Source organism: Pelodiscus sinensis, chromosome 5 (genome assembly GCF_052426305.1).
Source record: "Pelodiscus sinensis isolate ZL-2025 chromosome 5, ASM5242630v1, whole genome shotgun sequence".
Classification (NCBI taxonomy): domain Eukaryota; kingdom Metazoa; phylum Chordata; order Testudines; family Trionychidae; genus Pelodiscus; species Pelodiscus sinensis.
The window spans coordinates 124,318,844-124,341,272 of NC_143056.1; the positions used below are offsets into that span (position 1 = coordinate 124,318,844).

Below are 22,429 nucleotides of genomic sequence, written 5' to 3' on the forward strand. Positions count from 1 at the left end.
TTGTGGGCAGAGAGGTATGAGATCTAAGTGCTGTGTAAGAAATATACTTACTACTATTTGGTGGGCTGATTTCCCTGCTTCTGGCTGATTCCCACTCAGTGTCCCAATGTCCTCCTTCCTAGCCTTGGAGCACTTGTTGAGGCCCCATCTATGGTTTATCAACACTAATCGGCATATTGACCACAGGGGGCCTGCACAGCTTCCTTTCCTGGTCTCACCATGCCACTATAAGCCCTATCAGCCAAAGAAGTGAGTTCCTGGGATTCTCATGCAGCAGCATGTTATGGACCGAGTCCATGTGGGTATTGAATATCCTTGTGTTGATGAGATCTTTGACCTGCTAGCAAGCGAAACTCATCAAAGCAAGTGGCTCGTAAAATGCCTAGCTAGCCCTCCCTCCTGAATTGTCAGTGGTCTTGATCTGTGTTCCCTCTAAGCTGCGCAGCAACATAGCTTCATAGGCAATTAATCAGCCCCACCCAGTCAGCCAGCTCCATGAGCCTCTGACTGAGCATGGCTGATTAATCACCTGTGCAGCTGTGCTGCCACGCAGCTTAGAGGGAACACTGGTCATGATGGTCTTATGGCATTGCCACCATTGGTCTGTTTAGTCGCATGTTGCGTACTTCTGAAAGCCCACTCTCAGAACTGACGATTCATCTGATGGAGTGGGTTTTGCCCACTAAAGCTCATGATTCTATATATTTTGATTGGTCTCTGAGGTGTGGCAAGGGACCACTCGTTTTTAATGTTATATCAGTAAATAACTTCAGAATGATACTTCTGGTTGCCCTGACTGGTACCATCCTCCTCCTTCCACCTCTCCCACCTCAGAGAAATACTGGGAGAGCTCATAGAAATATAATTATTTTAATGTAATTATGTTTAACTTAATTTAGAATGCAGCACTATTTTAATTGGCATAAACCAATTCCATGCAGATTAATGTTTCCCCAGTGTTTCAGCAATGTTTCAGCAATGACATAGCACATGGTGGCTTTATAGCCTCACTTGGGGCTGGAAGATATTCCCTTCTCAAATAGCAAAACACTTGTGGTATCCATATCCCAGCATGAATTGCCATGTCGGCCGAAGTCTATTTTGTAATCCCCTTGTGACTAACCATTCCTTCCCTTCCTCTTCATTCTCTGCATTCCCTAAGCTCCCAACTCCTTTAAACATCCCCAGTAGCAACTCCAGTGTGCAACCATAAAGCAAGAGCATCCAAGGCAATTTTTTGTCCCACTGGTCTCCCCTCTCTCCCTCTCCAATAAAATACTGACTTTTGCCAGCAAAGCTGGAAGGTTTTGCTCCAATGCAAAAGATTCTTCAGACTTTCTTTGCGCTGCTAGAGAAAAGGGAACACAGTTTTGCTATACAGATGGAGCAGATTGAGTATGGCTTCTGGATTCATAATCATTCATCCTCAGCTATCGTTGCTGCAGCAGCTTAAGATTTTCAATCGAGGCTATTCAGCATCTTGCGTGTCTTTTGCTGCTATTGAGCATATTTGCAGTAGAAGCAGGTGAGAGTTAGAATGTCACTTGGTGGGCAGTCTCCTGGGAGCTCTTTCTCTTCGGTTCTGGCAGGTTCACACGGGGCAGGAAAGGACTTGGTTCCATGGTTAGATGGGTAAATGTCCACAGCAAGGGGTCTGCCCTGTAAAATGAATAGGTTTCCCATAGCTACAGTGTTTCCCTTAGCATCTGCTTTAACAGAGACTTAGGTTGTTTTCACATATGTAAGCTGTAGGGTTTGATTATGTTTCAAATCATTTCACATCTTTCCAATTTGCAGGCAATTTTTTTCTTTAATTTTGCTTCCACAGAGATACATTGAGGAAAGGGAAATTTTGACTGACAAGTCTCTTAACTCTCTTGATTCCCTATAGCTGAATGAAAATGTTGAGGGGATGGGTACTAGGGTTTCCCTTTCTGCTTCCTCTTGTGAGAATGTATGTGATGGATGAACCATGCTCTAAAATGGCTGCCAGTGGAGGAATTTAAAGGAGTGTTTGCAGCGCTTTATGGGTAATGAAAGAGATCTATGGCTCAGGCAATTTTTTTACTTTCATAGCTGACATGGGAAGCCCAAAGGTGCTGGGGCTATGAATGGCCAAGCCTAGAGGTGCGATAGCTCAGTCCTAGCACAGACTGAGCACAGGGTGTATGCTTAATCCTTGAAATGCAAAATTGACAAGAAGTGATTTTAAGGCCCACCAACTGGATCCCATGGCAGTGAAACCATCTGTATGATTTCCCCAGAGTGTCTCTCACTGAGGAATGATGCTCCAGATTTATGTTCTCCTTTTCCCTCTCAGGTTGAGTCCATTGTGCCAACAGCATGATACTGGGCAGCATTCAAATTGCTCCACTTTGGAGCTGACATGGGAACTGAGATAGCTGCCTTGCCCCTTTCCAGGTATCACAGGCAGCTACTCTTGGCCTCTTGAGAGGACATCTGAAGGGAAAATACTGAGATTGGCCAGGCAAGGATGTTGGTTGCAAGTAGACAGGATACTATACTGAGGCTGTGTCGATGTTCCAGATGCTTTCTTGAGTCCCTTTCCCCCTTTCCTATCCCCCCCAGTCTTTCCCCAAAGGTGACATGAAGTCACTGTGCCCTGTGTGGCACACCGGGGTGGGTGAGGGCTGGGGCTGTTGCTAACTTTCTGAGCGGCGCAGCCAAAGCAGACTCAGGCTCCAGCTCTGGTGCGTGGGCAACCAGGCAGCATGGTCCTCACTGTCCCAGTCAGTCCCAGGGATCCAGCGCCTCTAGCCCTGAGCCTCCTATTCCCCTGTCCTGAGCCCCCCTGTCTTGAACCTTCCCCCCACACTCCTGCCCTGACTACTGCACCCCCATCCTACTGCCCTGACTCCTGAGCCCTCCACACCTCCCAATCGCCTGCTCTGACCCTCCAGAATCCAATCCTCTTCCCTGATTCCTGCACACCTCTCTATCCTCAAACCATGCCCTGAGTGCCCCTCCCCACTTCCCAGCCCGCTGCCTGCCCCTGTACTCCATAATACACTTAAATTTCTTACAGGTACTGTCCTTTTGCAACTCCTCCCCCAACCCTGTACCCTATCTTCCCCCAAGCAGGTTGTGATAGGACAGTACTTGTAAGAAGTTGGTTACATTCATCTATGCTTTTCACCTCAGCCCACCTTCACCTGCCCTCCAAGTAAAAAGGTATCCTTTTTACTTCCAGCCTTAACTCTTCTCTCCCTTGTCTTGTGCCCTCTGACCTTTCTCTCTCCATTTAACTAATCGCCTTCAACAACACCCCTATGCTGCCTAAGAAAATCCTGCAAACACCAGCAAACAGCACTCTGTTACTGTGCGCTAGGGGCTGCGAAGGGTTCCTTGGTGCCCTTCTACCGCACTTACTCTATATTGCGTTGGCCCTGTGACATGTCAGCTGGTTCGCCTGACTGCTCCGTGTGCTCAGATTCAATCTGCTCTCCACAGCCTAATGGAGCAGCAGATTCCAGAAAAGAATTACTCTCCTTAATCCTTTTACTAATAGTTGTAGTCTTACAGGATCCTCCTGCAGAGCAAACTGTAAACATCAATCTAACGAGGCAATATATTTTTGCCTTTCCCCTCTGCTTCCTGCTCTTCTGTAAGAGACATAATTGCTGTCTGTCTGTCAGAGCCGTCAATGGCATCAGTCAGGGTAGAGTCGCTAGTCAAAGCCAGCTTGCTTTTTAACCACTCTGTTCCATCGCAAACAACTCACTGCAGCAGAGTGGGTGGGTGGAGTTTTTGTAGCTTTTCCAGCTTCCTAATAAGTTTTGACCAGGGAGATAAAATAGTTACAAAGTTGTTTACCAATTGGGAGAGCCTCATTGCTGTGAGAGGTTGGTGCCTTTCCAAGATGAATTTCCAAGATGGCTTTGCCAATGCATCACAACCACCAAAGATCAACCAGCAATGTTATATGCACCTCTGGGTTATTTTTTTAAATATGTATAACTAACAAAACCCAACCCTCTCTATTAAAATATATGTTCTGAATCATTTATAAATGTTTAAAAGTATGTGTTAAAAAGTGCAAAGCTGCTGCTTAGGCTAGATGAGCGCAAACAATTCCTTTAGCCTTACGGTATGAAGGGTACGTTGGCACTTTCCAATCTGTCCTGAGTAAGGGGCAAACTCACAGCTACAACATCCTTTGAGTAGAGCAGAGAACAGAGAGTTATTCTGATGAGCTCTCAATTCCTCCTCTGACTGCTCCTTGTGTTGGGAAATGAATAATGGCTGCAGAAATGAGTAACCAAGATTATTTAGGGCAGATGAAGATTAGGTTGTGGATCATGTCTTAAGGTTCTAGAATCAATTGAGCAAGTGGGATAAGGGCTTTAGGTTGGAATCATAAAGCCCATAGTATAGAGCAATCTTTTATTTATTTTTGTAATGAATAGCTGTTGAATGAAATTCAGTAAATTGTGCTTATTCCAAAGATTCTGTTTTAATTATTAAATGGGCCACCAATAATTTTCTTTGGTAGTTATTTGACTAAAGGCTGCTTTTTTCATCTTGGTTTTCATTTCTGTTGTGCAGACAAAAACCAGAAAGACTCAGGACAAGGGGGAGAAAAGCCATTTCCGAAATGAGATTAAAGCACTGAGAAAGGAGCTGAAGGAGCGAGAAGAAACTGCTATGATTGAAATCCTCTCTCAGGCTAATGTTGTTCTTGCAACAAATACAGGTTAGACATACTCCTTCCTCTTTCACCTTTTAAAGTGTTGGCTCAGATTAGCTATGATTACAGCTGAGGTTATTCAGCACAGCTTCGTAGCTTCGTCAGAGGCTCCATAAGGCTTGGAGTGATTCTTACAGAGAGGCTGTAATGCAAAAAAATACTGCTATCCAGTCATCTACTTTGCTGTTTAGAATTATGGCTTATGGGTGGCTTATGAAACTAAACAAATACTGCAATTACTGTGTCAAGTACAGATAAAAATCCCATTCAAAATTCTCACTTACGTTGATCAGTTAGGGTATGTCTACACTAGCTCGTTAGTTCGAGTCTAGGTAGGGTAATTAGGGCAACCGGAGTTGCAAATGAAGCCCGGGATTTAAATATCCCGGGCTTCAGTTGCATGTTCCTGGGCGCTGCCATTTTTAAATCCCCCTTAGTCCGAACTCCGTGCCCATGACTACACGCGGCACGGAGTAGGTAGTTCGAATTAGAGATCCTAATTCGAACTACCATTACTCCTCGTGGAATGAGGAGTAACGCTAGTTCGAATTAGGATCTCTAATTCGAACTACCTACTCTGTGCCGTGGGTAGCCGCGGGCACGGAGTTTGGACTAAGGGGGATTTAAAAATGGGGTCGCCCGGGAACATGCAAATGAAGCCCGGGATATTTAAATCCCGGGCTTCATTTGCAACTCTGATTGCCCTAATTACCCTACCTACCTCGAACTAAGGAGCTAGTGTAGACATACCCTTACATAAATCATCCCCTCAGGAATCCAGAAACAATGTGACCTATGGACCTGACTAGCACAGTGTAACGTTTCAAACAAGAAATGTTACACATTGAAAATAGAATTCATATTTCATACTGCATTTGCTGTTTTAACCACTCTGCAAAGGGCAAATTGTGCAGGGAAAGGTAGTCTGAAAGTCACTTTTGGTTACTAGTCAAGGTGAAAATTCACTTCTCAGGAGTATTTATATTCCCGAAGGTTGAATGTTTGTCGAAAGTGAACACACAAGACTTGCAAATAGGAAATTAAAACAGCTTTTGATTAAACAAAATAATTATATTTGAATTTTCCCAATCCGGCACCATATGTTCAGCTGTTTTCAATACTGATTTCCCTTTCAATGCTGTCTCTCTCTCTGTCTGTGATCTATCACTATTATTGAATTCATCCCAGTCCACTGGCAAGCCTCTCAGAGCAGGGTCCTTTGTCTTTTATAGCTCGGTAACATGCCCTATATGCTTACACTGCTATAAAACCAACACATCATACAAGAATTCAGTCCTTAAAATGAGTTAGGCTAATTCACAGGGGTTTTGTTGTTGTTTATAAACACCTTATTTTTTAGAACAATGGGGATATTTATGTTTACAATCAGGTTATGGAACATCTGCATATGTTACTTTTCAAAGAACATTTTATTACCTTTACATGGGAGCGTTGATTGCTTCATTACCTAAAACTCTGATCACAATGGGCAGATGTTATTATTTATTCTATATATTGCTCTCGCACCTTGACATCCCAAAAGAGATCAGGCTTCTATTGTGCTAATGCTCCTCTCTCCCCACTACCGTACAAACAGTTAATTAGTAAGGGACAGTCCCTGCCCAAAGAGCTTACATGCTAAATCTACTATATATTTTAGAGAATTTGTCTGTCTATGCCTGAATCTTTCTGTCTAAGAACGCCTCCTCCTAAATATTAAGAGCTAGGGACTATCACATTTGGTATGCAGCTTCCTCTTGTCATAACTTACAGGATGTCCCTGGAATGGGACTGCCTCAGCCCAGAGTCGTCGTCCTCCCCCTCCTCCAGCGCCTTTTAGGGAGTTTCATATGGGGACATTGCTGTGCCTCTTTGTTGGGAAATAAGGGGAAAGTGTACACTTTGCTGCATTTCTCACTCTGGCTGGGGAGCGCCAGGAGCAGACAAAGCTGGACCTGCCCCAGTCGGGGGACATGCACCCCCCCCCGGTCTGTGCCCGCTGGAGCTGCAGTGGCCATGGAGAGACAATTCTTGCCTTCCCCAAGCTGCTGCAGTGACAGAGGGCTGGGTTAGTCCTCTCTCCCCAGGACAGCCTGCCCACTGAACTCCTCATCTTCAGCCCCACCCCAGAGCAAACATTTAAATGAAGCAAGTACATTTTCATTTAATTCTCCCCTCCACTCCCCCCCAAAAAAATTGAATTAAGGACCTGAGCAATGCCGAGTAAATCTTCTAATTACAGATACATTCAAGGGTTTCACAGGATGGCCATGGACAATTCACAAATAGGAAAACACCCCATGAAATCCTTGATATGAATTATCTGTAGGGAGGTAGTCACTCAGTTCTAGTTGTGACTGTGAAAGAAGTGGGACTCTCTCTTTCAGTGATAGTCACAGTCTCACTCTGCCATCTCAGCTCTGGTCTCTTCTGCAAACTCATGCAGCTAGTTCTGAAGTCTAAATAACTTGGCTTTGTCACAAGTCCTTTACAAAACACATCCATAAATTACATCAGCAAATTAAAAACAATGCAATGCAGCCTTGGTTTTACCAAGCTGGGATTGTGACAGTGTTGGCAAAATTGGAGGTTCAGACAATTATGGTTTACCAATTATAGAAAGCCTGCTGGATTACTCAGAGCCAGTGAGTTAGCAGCATTTAGTCCCACAAACCGAACCTCTGTATCTCTCTGCTGCTAAGCTCAGCAGGAGGAGAGCTTAATTACTGCAACCCTGGGGGACATACATGACCTTCAGTTAAGTGGAGATCAATATATTAGAATCATGCTGTATGGCAAGAACGAAATAGCCCCTATCTACCTGCACAAAAGCAAAGTCTTCCATCACATATATCTTTTTTGGAGGGGTCTTGGAGCTTGGCAATATATATAAAATGCCAGGTGCATATTATATGTTTTATGTAACTATATTGAGTAAATATATTCTGAAAAGGTTTTTCCAAAAAAAATCGCACTTAAGTTGACAAACCGTATCTTGTGTCAGGTGTGTCCAACGAGATCCAAAATGGTACAGGGTGGCTTATAAAAGAACGAAATCCTCCCTAACCTGAGTAGCATTCTTCAGCCCTACAATAGTATAAGATGCTTTAGAAGCCAAACCTTCTTTTTATGAAGACACTCTGAATAATAAACATAAAACGGGTTGCTACTCTCTCCTCACCAGAGTTTTCGATGCCTCTCAAATCTAGAGTCCTGAGCAATAGAAGCAGGTGTGTCTAGAGACCCCACTTTCATGATTCTGGCTCTAGTGTGCTAGACACTTTACACACTTGCAATCCCTGCCCCAATCTTATCTGCTCTGTTATATCACAGATGTTCTGAGGAGGGTTTGTGCAGCATTTTTGGTAGAGTTAATTTTCCTAATCATATCCCAATAGATTCTTGAGAAGACTGGTAGGTTAGACAAACCATGCTCAGTTTAAGATCAGAAATTCTTTCCCATAGTATATCATTAAAGACAAATCTGAAATCTGTTTCTTTTCTAGTTTGGGCTGTGTGATGTGGAAGGCAGAAGGAACATGAATGTTTTTTTTCTGCTTTGGTGAGATAATGGAGCATATTGTTTTGTGGTTTTAATGGTCTGGTTTTATTGTTGTTTTCAAGATGCTAGAGAGGCTTTGGGCATGGGTGCCTAAGTCAAAACTGTAGTCAGAAACTGGTAAATAGCAAGTCTCTTTATTTTTCTGCAGATTTGAAATTGTGAATTTCTGCAGAGAACCAGCATCTTTATCAGCTGTCTTTAGCAGCAATTACTTTGTGTAAGGGTCTTTTAATAGGTTTGAGCTTTTATTTCCTCCTCCCAAGAGGTGTTAATTCTCTTTTGATTTTTCCTCTGATTAGGTGCTTCCTCTGATGGTCCACTGAAGTTACTTCCTGAAAATCACTTTGATCTGGTGGTGATAGATGAATGTGCTCAGGCATTAGAAGCGAGCTGTTGGATACCTTTGCTGAGGGCCAGGAAGTGTATCCTGGCCGGGGATCACAAACAGTTGCCTCCCACAATCATATCTGACAAGTAAGCAGCATTTCACAGCTTTAAAATCTTCCATTAATTTTTCAGGCAGGCACTGATAAATTTCACAAAGATTCATGATGGACAGCACTTCATCGGAATCATGTATATATTAAACTGGCTGAATTTAATACACATTCATAGATTAATGTGTACCCATTATACATTATAGCAGGCTTTCATTATGTGATGAGACAGTGCCAGGTAATTTTACATGCTGGTGACCAGATAATTGCACCGTTTGTATTATCTTAGATGCATGCATATGGAACATCATATGGAGCATAATGTGTGACTACTGTAGGATCAAATAATAAAGGACGTGTAAAATGGTGACAGGATCTATCATCTTAATATTATTATTAATCTTAATAAAAATTAATAGGTAACAGTTTTAAAACAAAAGGGAGTATTTTTCTACACTGTGTAGTCAATCTATGGAACTCCTTGCCAAAGGATGTTGTGAAGATCAAGACTTTAACAGGGTTCAAAAAAAAAAAAAAACCTAGCTAAATTCATGGAGGATAGATCCATCAGTGGATCACCTGATGATTCCCTGTTCTGTTCATTCCCTCTGGTGCACCTGACATTGGTCACTGTCAGAAGACAAGATACTGGGCTAGATGGACTTCTGTTCTGACCCAGTGTGGCCGTTCTTAGGTTCTTATCTTGCTTTGGTTTGCAGGGGTCTTCTGTTGAATTAACCCCTTAAAAGGCTTTTGAGCTGTGCATTAAACTGCTGTTGATTCAGTGTGGCAGGTGCTAATTCCACCAAAATATAGGTATGACTCTGTGGTCAGAGGGGGATAGTGTCATGGAAATCCTACAGGAAACTAGAAAGAGTCAGGCTTGTAAAGAAAATATGTGGGGATTATTATTTGAGTTATCAGTAAATGCAAATCCCAGGAATTATATACAGGGCCTTTTAAGGCCTCAAGTAAGCAAAACACTAATTGCTTAGTATGCACCTGCTTAAGTAGATGTGTAATTTTAAGCATAATGGCACTATTCATATGCGAACAGTGAGGCAAGTGTTTTACTGAATAGACCCAGAGTTAAGTGTTTTGAGGGAATGGGATCTTAATCAGCAGGTGAAAGGGACTTACACCTTTATAGTCAATTGGAGGCTTTCAGTTGATTTCTTTGGGTTTTGGATTAGGGACCATAAGAGAAATCATGGGAATGCAATGTGAGATGAGTTGATGCTTTCCGTTCCTTCCTCTATCCTGCCCAGAGAGTCAAACATCTCCATTCCACTTTCCATCATAGTTCAGGTTCCAAAGGATTTAATTTATTGCTTGGCTTTTCTAGTTGGGTTAAGTATTTGTTATGAATTACTGCTGGTTTATTAAAAATTAGGTGTAATTTATGGATCGCTTCCTTGAGAGACATAACTCACTAGAAGAGATTGTTTTTAATATCCTTTCCTGATATTGATTGCCTGCATACTGCTTCCTAGATTGCATATTGTTATGATTGCAGGTTTTAACATGTAAATCTTAATTTGGTTTTATGTAAGCGACAGCTATGAATGTTTTCACTATATATTACCAGCTAGATGCATGAATGGCCTGCCGTTTACAGAAATATGAGCAACAGAGCTAATTTTATATCTAGAAATATGTTCACTTATAACATTAATTATTTGATCAGAGGGTTAGCCGTGTTAGTCTGTAACTGAAAAAAAAAAAACTTAAAAAACAGCGAATAGTCCTGAAGCATCTTAGAGACTAACAAAAAGTCTCTAAGGTGCCACAGGACTATTCACTTTTTATTAATTATTTGTGTTATAGTAGCAACTAGAGAACTCATTTAAAATCAGGGCCCCACTAGATTCTGCACATTATACCTAGTAATAGACAATCTCTGCTTTATAGCACTTATACTTTAAATAGCCAAAGCAGACTAGAGGCTGGGAGAGAGGAATTATTATCCCCATTTTATAGATGGGGAATTGAGAGATTAAGGGCCAGTACCTAAGGATGGAGACAGGTGCTTAATGGGATTTACAAAAGCATCAAAGCAGGTTAGGTGCCTAACTCCCTCTGACCATCAATTTATACTCTAGCAAATTTGTATGTCAATTTATAATGAATTAAAGGCTAAACAAATGTTGCTTTTTTTTCAGTGCTACTCACTGGCAGTGTATGTTTTGTAAAATTCAAACTGTAGGCAAAGAACAAAATCTTGAAAATGAAGGTTTCAAGGGACTTGTGCTTAAAGTTAAACAGATGCATCAATGTTTGCCTATTGTATTTTTATTAAAATAATTTTAGCGGTGTAAATTTTGTCACATTAAACAGTGTTAACAAAGAAAGGTTATTTAGGCTTTTGATACATTAACAAAGATACTGTAAATATCTTCACACAAGCGGGCCAATATTTTAAAAAAACAGGAACTTAATGTTAGATTTTTCAGTTCATATTTTGGCATTGAAGGTTGGATTTTCAAAACCCACTAGGAATACAAGTCCCATTGATTTCAAACTGCAAACCTGAAAGACAGGTATAGCTTAATAGAAGTATTTTAGCTATTGTGACTTAAGGAACTTTTAGTGTATTGGAAAGAGAAGTCGGTTACAAATATTGCACAGGTTCTTTGCTTATAAATGTTTTTTGTGGTGTTCTTACCATCAGGACGTTAAGGAGGGCCTGAATTTGTCTTTATCGGCATAGATGAGATTTTTCAATGTGAAACTTCTTAGTAGAAAAAAAATTCCCTGTGCAAAATCTGAAATTCTACTAAGAGTTGGGAAACAAAGCAAGTACAAAAATAAAATAAACCCAAAACACATTAGAAATATAAGACTCTAAAATGTTAAGAAAATATAGAACTAATGACATATGAATAAAAAGGCTGATTTAAATGAAAAAATCATTATTTTTTTAAAAAAATAATTATAATGTGAATAAAAATTGATTTAATTTTTCTTATAAATCATGATTTTTATTGACTCTGTCAAAGGGTTTGTTTGATTTGTCTCTCCATACTGCTGATGAGAGTATCTGGCGCTGTGTGATGGATTTAGACACTCTCTGATTAGTTCATGCATTCTTTTTTCCTTATTAATTCTGTCACTGTGGTTCCACATTTATTTTTTAAAATATTAATGCAATAATAGGCTTACTAAGAGGAAGCAAAACTAGTTATCATGCATACAGCCCCCATTATAAAAATACAATACATACAGCACAATTACATTGCAAGGGAGATCTGCAGCTGGTATAAATTGCTATGGCTCCAAGTGAGTTATGACAGCTTATACCTGCTGTGGCGATGTCCCTCGAATTTAAAAAAGTGTTTTGTGTTACTGAGCCTTTAAAAAGATGAAAGGACGAGGCAAATAAAAAGATGAAAGGACGAGGCATTTGCAACACCACAACCTGAGCAAGGAGGCTAATTTCATAACATGGCAGCCAAAAAAAGAAAAATACATATCTGCCTTACATTTCAGAATAGCGATATCCCCCATGACATATAGCCGGAGGACAGAAGAACTCAAAGCAGGTTGCTAAAAGATCATCTTCTATATATTGAAAGAGTCTGTCGGTCTGTGTTCAAGAATTTTTCCTAAATGGTAAGAGCGAGGGCCACCAAATTTGGTCTGCAGCTTCCTCTTATCATAACTGACAGCTAGGTGAAGGCTTGGTTGTGTCAGGGTAATGGGATGTGCCTGGAATGGGATTGCTTCTCCTAAAACCATACAGCAAAGAGACAGAATTGTCAGGCAGGTGTAAGGGTTTGGCTGGGGGCGTACCTCTGCCCCCGTCCAGGAGTGCCCCTACCCCAGCTTGGGGCTTCCCACCCCACAGGCACCCTTTAGGAAGGGCAGCGGGGGCTGAAGCTTCTCCCCTCCATCCGCCTGATTCCTATGGGGACATTGCTGTCAGGGAGCGAGGGGAAAGTGCACAGTTTGCTGCATTCCTCGCTCTGGCTGAGGAGTGCAGGAGGCAAACAAGCTTTGTACTTTGTTCTCACTCCTTGACAAGGACAGGAAAGGGAATAGCAAACAGTCTCTATGGGTATGTCTACACTACAGCGCTAATTCGAACTAACTTAGTTCTAATTAGTTAATTCAAACTAAGCTAATTCGAACTAACGGATCCAGACTAAAAAACTAGTTCGAATTAGCGTTTTGCTAATTCGAACTAGCATGTCCACATTAAGTGGACCCTGATCCGGGGTTAAGGATGGCCGGAAGCAGTGCCGGCAGGGCATCAGATGAGGACTTAGAGCGTGGAGCTGCTGTCTCAGGCTAGCCGAGGGCTGTGCTTAAAGGGACCCGACCCCCACCCTGGACAGACAGTTCTCAGGGGTGCCCCGCTTGCAAAGCAGTCCTGGCTTGGAGTGCCCTGAGTGTCCACACTCGGCACATCACAGCACTCGGCCATCAGACCAGCTGCACTTGCTGAAGGCTGCCATCTGAGGAGAGGGAGCAATTGGGGGGCTGCAGGAGAGCTTCCACCCCCAGAAGCCCGCAGAGCCACCCCAGTCCTCCCCATCGGGAGCTCGTACCCCATTCCTCCCTCACCTCCTTCCACTTACCCCTCCCTAGCCCCCCTTCCTGATGTACAAAATAAAGGACAATTGTGTTCAAAAATAGAATCTCTCTTTATTGATCAAACCTGGGGGAGACTGGGAAAAGGAGGTGGGAGAGGGGAAGAGAGAGGGTGGGAGAGGGGAGGGCAACTACAATGATGAGGGGTTTGGAACAGGTCCCGTATGAAGAGAGGCTAAAGAGATTGGGACTTTTCAGTTTAGAAAAGAGGAGATGGAGGGGGGATATGATAGAGGTCTATAAAAGCAGGAGTTGGGTGGAGAGGGTGCATACAGAAAAGTTCTTCATTAGTTCCCATAATAGAAGGACTAGAGAACACCAAAGGAAAGGAATGGGTAGCAGGCTTCAAACTAGTAACAGAAAGTTGTTCTTCACAAAGCAAAGAGTCAACCTGTGGAACTCCTGCTGCAGGAGGCTGTGAAGGCTAGAACTGGAACAAGTGAGTTTAAAGAGAAGTGAGATCAAGTCATGGAGGTTGGGTCCATGGAGTGGTATTAGCCAGGGGGTAGGAGTGGTGTCCCTGCCCAAAGTTTGTGGAAGGCTGGAGAGGGATGGCACGAGACAAATGGCTTGGTCACTGTCTTCGGTCCATCCCCTCCAGGGTCCTTAGGGTTGGCTGCTGTCGGCAGACAGGCTACTGGGCTAGATGGACCTTTGGTCTGATCCAGTACGGCCATTGTAAGCTCCGGGCTCAGGGTCGGGGGTCTCAGTGGACCCCCTTGATTTTCATGCACACCTGCTCCTGGGTGGCCAGGCTGGCAGCTCTCCTGCCCTAGCCGGCCACTTTCCTGTGCCTAGTACGGAGATTGTGGACGACGTCCACAATGTCCGCACTAGACCAGGCGGGTGCCCGACTCTTGCGGTCCCGGGAAAGCTACCGGGAGCCGCCAGCCTGGTCCCGGGAAGAGGGGGAGGGCTGGGGGGCATCGGGGGGCTGGCTCGAGCCATGCCAGGTGCAGGCTCTGCTGGCAGGCTTGCACCTGCCACCGTAGCCAGCCCGTGCCCCTTTAAGGGTCCGGGGCCGAGAGGGGGGCAGAAGAGTTTCCCTGCTTTGGCCAGAGTGGCCACCAGGGAAAGCTAGCCTCCCACTAGTTCGAATTAAGGGGCTACACACCCCTAATTCGAACTAGTAAGTTCGAACTAGGCTTAGTTCGAATTAAGTTCGAATTAAGCGCTCCGCTAGTTCGAATTAAGTTCGAACTAGCGGAGCGCTTGTGTAGCACCTATCAAAGTTAATTCTAACTAACGTCTGTTAGTTCGAATTAACTTTGTAGTGTAGACATACCCTATATGATTTTCAGGGTGGGGGCTGGCTTCCCTCCCCATGCTCCTTGCCTGTCCCTCCCAACACACATGCACACAGCCTCCTCACCACCACTACCCCATCCTGACTCCTGTATCCCCCACAATCCCAGCCCTCTGCCCTGAGCCCCTCCCTAAGGGCCCAAGCAATGCCGAGTAAATGCGTTAGTTATAAATAAGGGCAAAGCAATCCATCATCTTGGAGCAATAGGTTCTAATTTGAACATAAATCTTGAGAGGCTCTGATCTCCCTGCCCTAGCCTTGTAATCAGATCTTGACAAAACGAGTTAGTGTGCAACTGGGAAGCTTGGCTGGAATGTCTGAACTCTGCTCTCAGCTTTTGCTGTTGTCTGGCTTTGTGAGCTTGTTGGCCAAATCTTTTTTTTGCCTCTGTGCCTCAGTTTCCCCCTCTGTGAAATGAAGTTAAGGGTGCATGAGTACACCAGAGGAATATGAGCAGGAGTCATTCTGTATAGGCCAGATAATGAGCTGCTCACTCCCAACCATGAGCAGTTACATGGCTGAGTAGTCCCACTGACTACTCCCCCTTCCAGTTTTCTGTTACATTTTGAAGCTCTGTATAAGTGCTACCTATTAGTATTAAACCCAGTCTGAAAAACTGCAGCTCGTGTAACTATCATGATTTGAATTGTATGGTGCTCTTTTTTATAGATAGCAGAATTCTGCTCAGACTACAAAGCCTGGTGACATGGGGAGTTTGTTTTACAGGTCAGAGCTGCATTGTTTGGAGATTTTCAACCCCCCCCCCCCCCCCCCCCTCCGTACTTGTTTAAATAATTTGGCCCAAATTATCAACTTCCAAAGAAGAAATGACCAACCAATTGCACTCTGAATGAATGGGTATGATGCTCAGCTGGTGTAAGTTGCCATATTTCCTTTGACGTCCATGGAAGTATAATGATTTACATCAGCTGAAAATCTTTAAAACTACTTTTCAAGATGCGAAACTGAAACAAACATACCTGGGAGGTTTGGCGAGTTTAAAGGTGCTTCAGTTTCACATTTCACCCTGCACTTATGGTGTGCAGGTACCCTGCTATATATAGCTGTGTTGTTTCTCATGCACTGGTTTCAGTACAAACACAGCAGGCAAAGCCCAGATTAGAACCTAAACCTCCAGACTTTCAGCCCGAGCCACTAGACAAGACTGCCTCACCCAGTGGATGATTAGTTCTCCAATATTTTCATATTGTACATCGCGGAAGGTAAGGATCCTCTCCTAGATGCAACATTTTACTCCCTGTCTTATATCTTCCCTATGGCTGGCTTAGATGAAAAAGTAATAAGGTTACTTGAAGGACACAAGATAAAGCCTTTCAAGTGATGGGTTCCTTTCAGCTGGGGTAAAGCCTTTCCCCTTCCTGGCCCTATGTTTTGGAGTATTCCCTAAGTTTTGTATCTGTGCTGTTCACTTTGCTCTTATCAGTTCCTTGGATCTTACATCTCTCAAGCCTTGTTTACGCTGGCAAATTGTGTCACCTAAAACTGCCTTTTGGTGACAAAACAGAGAGAGCATTTACACTACAATGCAACTTTTGTGTGACGAGACACTTCCAGCCCTGCGAGAGACTTTTGTCTTTTCCCCTGCCTTTATTGTCGACAGAGAGCCAATGTAGACTCTGCTGTTTGTTTTGTTGAGAGAATTGGCTTCTGCCAATATCCTACAATGCCTGCCCTGATGGCTGCGCTCAGTGTTTTGTGATCTCTGCTGCCCTGCTGGCATGCACTGTCTCCCCTTTTAAAACTCCAGCTGAGTGAGCTGCTCCATTTGGAGAACAAACAAAAAACAAATTATTGGAATGCTCCTGTTCTGCCCTGCACTAGGAACACAGCGGCAGGCAGACTGCTGCTGCTTCAGGGGAAGGACTGTACAGACAGCTGTGCTGCTTTGATATTCTTCAGCACAGAGAGCTCACAGAGCTACGAGGGAATCCCAAGAAGTGCAGGGATCTGCTCTGCCTTCCCACAACACTGTACTCTGGGGTGCTAACCCCCATTGTTTTGCACTATGTATCGATAAGTTGCTAGCTATGTGGCCATGAAATGTTGATAATGGGAGGCAGAAAAACTGCTTTGAACAGTTTTCACTTTTGGCAACTTTTGCATGTCGACAGCACTTTTGTTGCCAAACCTTCCCAGTTTAAACATAGCCTCAGTTCCCCCTCTCTCATCCCTGAGCTTCAGTGACTTCCTCTCTATTTCTTTTCCACAGGCTATGTCTAGACTGCAGGCTTCTTTCGGAAGAAGCTTTTTCGGAAGAGTTCTTCCAAAAAAAACTTCTTCTGAATGAGTGCATCCACACTGCCAAAGCGCATTGAAAAAGTGATCTGCTTTTTCGAAAGAGAGCATTCATTCTGAATGGGCGCTATCTCGCATTTCAGCTGTGATTACTATGGATGGAGTGGCCACCAGTGCACCCGTATTTTTTCCTCTTTCCTCTTCTTTCGAAAGAACTCCCTCTTCCCCGTCCACACAAGCCTTTTTCCAAAAGAGCTCCTTTGGAAAAAGGCTTCTTCCTCGTAGAATGAGGATTACCAATGTCAGTAAACCCTTCTGTTCTTTTTATTTTCTTTCAGAAGAACGCAATTGCAGTGTGGACGTAATTGAAGCTTTTTCGGAAAAACTCTAGTGTAGACCTACCCGCAGTTTCATAACTGCCTGTGCCAAGAGCCTTCTCAAGCTTTCTTTATATGACAGAAGCCATCTTTCCACCTCATCAAGACTCTATTTACAAATGCCCTTGGAAATTTGTATTTGCTCTCTTGTCTTAATGTATTTCTCCCTCTGCTTTGAGTTTTCATTTAACTTTGCAATGAATCCCTCACGATTTTCACCATTTCCCCCCTTCCTGGCCCTATGTTTACATGTTATGGTGTTTAATTTTTTTCCCACTCCATCAGTTGTGCTATTTTGCTAATTAGTTGTTACAAAGTCTCCAAGAGCCAAGCTGTTAACTTATATTTTAAGAGAGTTTTGTAGCAGCTTCATACATTTTTTTTAAAGCTGTTACAATACAAATAGTTAGACTCTGCAAAAATAAGAAAAGGAAGGGATGGGATGGGTGGAAGCCAAATATCTGATTTTTAACCTTGATGGCATCCTTGTAAACAACTCTGCAGTAAAATCTGTAGTTAAATTAGCTTTTTCTGGACCAATCTCCAAATCCTGTGAATCAGAAGTTTTAGCACTGTTTGGATGCTGTGGTACCCAGTGTCCCTCTTTAAATTTAATAGATTTAAAATAAAACAGAGCAGAGAGAATGTGTCTCTAAATAATCATTGTTAACAGTTTTACATCTCTCAAGTTACCTGTAAATTATGCATCCAGGAGCTTACTGTAATAAACAAAATCATTGTTAAAGGTATCAGCAGTACTATGTAGGTCAGCAACCCCTAGCCATTCAGGCAGGATACCAACAGTGAGCTTACACTTGCATGTAGGAATACAGTCCCTGGTGAAAGGAGTCACATTAACTTCAGCCTACTTGGAGGATCAGATTTACAAAGGGAAAGAACTAATTTATTTTTCTAGTAGATTTGAAAAATAAATCAGTTGTTTTAAACAGCTTCTTTTCATCAGACTTCACAATAATAGAATTGTGCTCAGAATGTATTAGCTTTTGTATTTAAGTAGGAGGGTTATCAATCCAATCTTTGTCTGCTAATCCAATATAGCTACTGGACTTTACCCACGTCTTTATCCTTTACAAACAAATGCTGATAGAGGTGGGTTTTTAATCAGTAGTGGTAGAACATTTCAAAGGATTTAGAAGGCATTTAAATGAAGTATTCAGCGTGACACAATTATATCTTCAGTAAAAACAGTATTTTTGTTAACACAAGATTCTTTGCATCATTTCTACATCTCATTTTAGTATATTGAAATGGTGTCTAGCAGCCTGTAGACTTAATTGCTTTGCAAACAATGCCAAGATTTGAGCGGAACACTGATTCTCAAGAAAGGGAAATTTGCCTTGACCTGAGTGGCCCAGTAGTTCTAGCCACAGGAAGAACATGACAGCTGTGCAGTACTTTGCACAGTGGAGTTACCTGTAGGATCAGATTTACAAGGTACAGGTTTTAATTGTGATACGTAAGTAGAAATGTAGGCTTAATAAAATATGTAAGCATCGTGACCCAGGGTATTATGCCTTGCAGTACAAATAAGCCTTAATACCAGGAATATTGTTTGTATGGTTTTCACACCTAAAAGCTCCACAGTTCCTATGGAAGGACATCATATATATAGCAGATTGTTGTCATAATGTGTGGAATCAGCCCCACTTAAGCAGGAAACCTTCATTAAATGAAACCTCTGTAGCTATAGACACAAGCAAATAGGCTTCCACAAAGTTTGGCTGTGTCTACATTGGCGAGATTTTGCGCAAAAGCCACCTCTTTTGCGCAAAATCTTGCCGCCTGTCTACACTGGCTGTGAGTATTTGCACAAGAACACTGATGTTGTAATGTATAAAATCAGTGCTTCTTGCACAAATACTCTGACGCTCCCGCTCAGGGACTGCGCAAGAGGGCCAGTATAGACAGCAACGTTAATTTCTTGCGCAAGAAAGCCCAATGGCTAAAATGGCCATTGGAGCTTTCTTGCACAAGAGAGCGTCTACACTGGCACGGATGCTTTTGCGCAAAAGCAAATCTTTTGCGCAAAGTCACATGCCAGTATAGATGCTCTCTTGCGCAAATACTTTTAACGGAAAAACTTTTCAGTTAAAAGTATTTGCGCTAAATCATGCCAGCGTAGACGCAGCCTTCATGTTCCAGCTCTGTCTCTATTGCTTATCAGGGACCATTTCTTCTCTGGAACACTATATAGCACACAGGGGCAATGGATATCATTACAGCTGTTGTCATCTACTTCATCTCCCTACCAAACTATACAGTACATAGCCTAGTGCTTTCTCCAGTTGAAATTTTAGAGCTAGATTTTTGACTCTGTTGGAGATCAGACCTCTTATGCCATGGTGTGTGTTACCTGGACTTTGGCTCTGGATGTAGAAGACCAAAAGGGAAATGGGTAAAATCTTTTGTCTCTCCTTCTGCCACCCCCAACATGCCAGCCAGTAGAGTTAGTTGGCTTAGAAATAGGTAGTCATTTGCTGCAGGGATAGCCCACCAAATTATTACCCTTAGGGAACATGGAGGGGGAATGTGACTATTTCCCTCCCCATGCTGCTTCTGAGTTTACATAATAGTTCACTGTCCCTTAAGTGTTATGTTCTTGAGAATCAGTCTAGTCCTAAGTATCTGAAACTCTGCCAGTCCTACAACATCCTATGAAACTATTTCCCAATTTAGGGCTTGTTCCAAAGCCCACTACAATCGATGTAAAAAGAGTCCCATTGACTTCAGTGGACTTTAGATGTGAGCCATAATGCAACTCATTGTCTGGACACTTCTTGGTGATCTTCCTAACTGCTTGCTTTTTCATTTCATTCCACTCCATTACTCCTCATTACGCTCTTCAAATATTTGCAGATAATTATCATATACCTACCCCCTGGAGCTGCTTGGATAAACTGAGACATACATAGCTCTTCTAATTGTTTGTCATAATTCAATCTGCATCTTTCTACCACTGAGCTTCCTTGGAATCATTGGGGTGTCCCAGCAGCAGTCTTCCTGCTCAGTTACATGATGCATTCATAATTGGCATCCTAACAGATTTACTTTAATTTAATCACTGAACACCAAATATTGGGCCCTAACTGTGGCTAGCCATGACAGATTCAAACAGCAAGTGTATTTTATTGCTGTTGCACACCTTGTTCCTGCAGGGATTTCAGAGGAAAATGACTATGATGGAAGGAATAATTACAGCACATTAAACAGCGTGCCTGCCTGCCTTCGTAGCAGTTTCAGAAATCTCTTAATGATTCAGCACAATGCAAGACAAAATGCCAAATGCATGAAAACTGAGGATACCATGAGAGATCTAATCCTGTTGCATGGATATTGTTGTAGTTCTGCAAAGTGTGCCAAAGAATTTTACAGACTGATGAGTTAGTGAGTTAAGACCTCTTTGCATATGCAAATGCAAAGCCAAGGCCCAGAGAGGTTAAGTGATAACACGAGGCTTGCTCAGGCCACGTCTGTACTTACCCGTGGAACGGGCTCCATAGGTTGATCTTCTCGCATTCAATTTAGCAGGTCTAGTAAAGACCAGTTAAATCGAATGCTGAGGGCCCTTGCATTGGTGCCGGTACTCCTACTCTTTACGAGAAATAAAGGACATTGACGGGAGAATTCCTTCCCTTGACTTCCAGCTGTGGGGATGGCGCCAATGTTTGAATAAATTATCATAGTTGAAGTTGTGTATCTTAATTTGAATTTATCCCCTAGTTTAGACCTGGCCTCAGTGAGAGTCAGGCGCTAAACTAGGAACTGAATCCATCTCTCTTGACTCCCTGTGCTGTGTCTTAGTGACAAGACCATGCTTACAAAAATAGGCAGAGAATGAAAACATACTGGATAAAGCTTTTAATGGTACATCGTTTTACAGATCATAGTACCGTAGTGTCTTCTTTTCTGGTGCCCCAAGTAGCATGGCTTTTTAAAATGTAAATGTAAATTCAATAATTTTATTTATTCCTGGAAGGACTAATGATCCCTTTTGTGGCCAGCCCTTAATGCGGCTGGGCATCTGGGGGTGGAGTTAGACCCTTCCTTTGCTATGAAAGACACAAATGGCTCAATAAAGAACTGTCAAGTGCTGGCTGAGGAGGGCTTTCTTGTGAAAGAACAGCAGCAGGCAGCGGTGGCCCCTTTGGAATTTCTGAACCTTGAGCCTCTACCATTCACAAAACGCTGTCGCCCAGAAGAACAAGATACCTGAGGCTTGTACAAGCTATATCCCATCACCCTATTCTGGGATGGGCTAGCGTACATATTGAGCAGCTCCAGAAAAATCACATAGCAGGAAAGGTCAGGAAATTAAGGATAATTTAAACAGTTGATTTGGTAGGGGACAATTGAGTAGACTCCGATTATAAACCTTAGGGCTTCAGAGCTGAGATTTGGCTCCATAGTCTTCCTCCTCTGAACAGTATTCATTGGCACTTCTGTTACCAGAATAGTATGAGTAGTTATGGCCTTATTTCTATGTCTTAACCTCAAGATGGTACTTCCAACAGCTAAAGAATGGATCAGTAGATGCCCCTTTTTCTCCTCATCAGTGTTTGTTGCAGCACAGCAATATCACTATTTCCCTCTGACCTTGATAAAGTTATGCCTGCTTTTGTGCCCTCCCAATTTGGAAAGCCCTGCGAATCCCTTGGATAGCTGCTTTATGTCCACGGGTATCTGCATGTGCGGATATCCATTGCTCATTTTGGCGGACGCAGATACAAATTTTGTATCTAGAACCCTGCAGATTTGCAGCTATCATTGGATAATTTTTGCTGATGCTGATAATTTTGTATCTGCACAATTTTGTATCTACCAATTCATTTGCTCTAATGCACTCTGAGGGGTCCTTTTGAATACAAATCAAAAGCTGCCCTGACAGTGTTTGCTTCTGTTAGTCACGTGTGTGCACTTCAGAGATTTCCATGGCTTCTGATTGGCTTCCAAGTGCAATTAAGGCAAGGATGGTCTTAAAAATCAAGTGATGATAAAAAGTGACATTTAACAGAATGAGGAAAATAAAAGTAAGTACAAATGCCTGGGGCTGGGGGACATGGTTTTTATGTATTTTTCAAAAAATGGAACTAATAAAGCATATGCCTGTCATCCTCTAGGCCACTTGGCTTGCATGTTGTATTCCTTCCCTCCCCAAATAATGTTCTGACA

General features: G+C 42.7%; 1 protein-coding gene across 2 annotated transcripts in view; it reads left to right on the forward strand.

Annotated features, from left to right (window-relative positions):
- The window catches only part of IGHMBP2 (immunoglobulin mu DNA binding protein 2), an 81,638-nt gene that overhangs the window by 25,848 nt on the left and 33,361 nt on the right, over positions 1–22,429 (forward strand). For both annotated transcript variants that reach the window (XM_075928333.2, XM_089778710.1), the window contains exons 7-8: positions 4,567–4,714; positions 8,570–8,744. In XM_075928333.2, the coding sequence (XP_075784448.2) occupies positions 4,567–4,714; positions 8,570–8,744 (323 nt within the window). The remainder of the gene's footprint in view (positions 1–4,566; positions 4,715–8,569; positions 8,745–22,429) is intronic.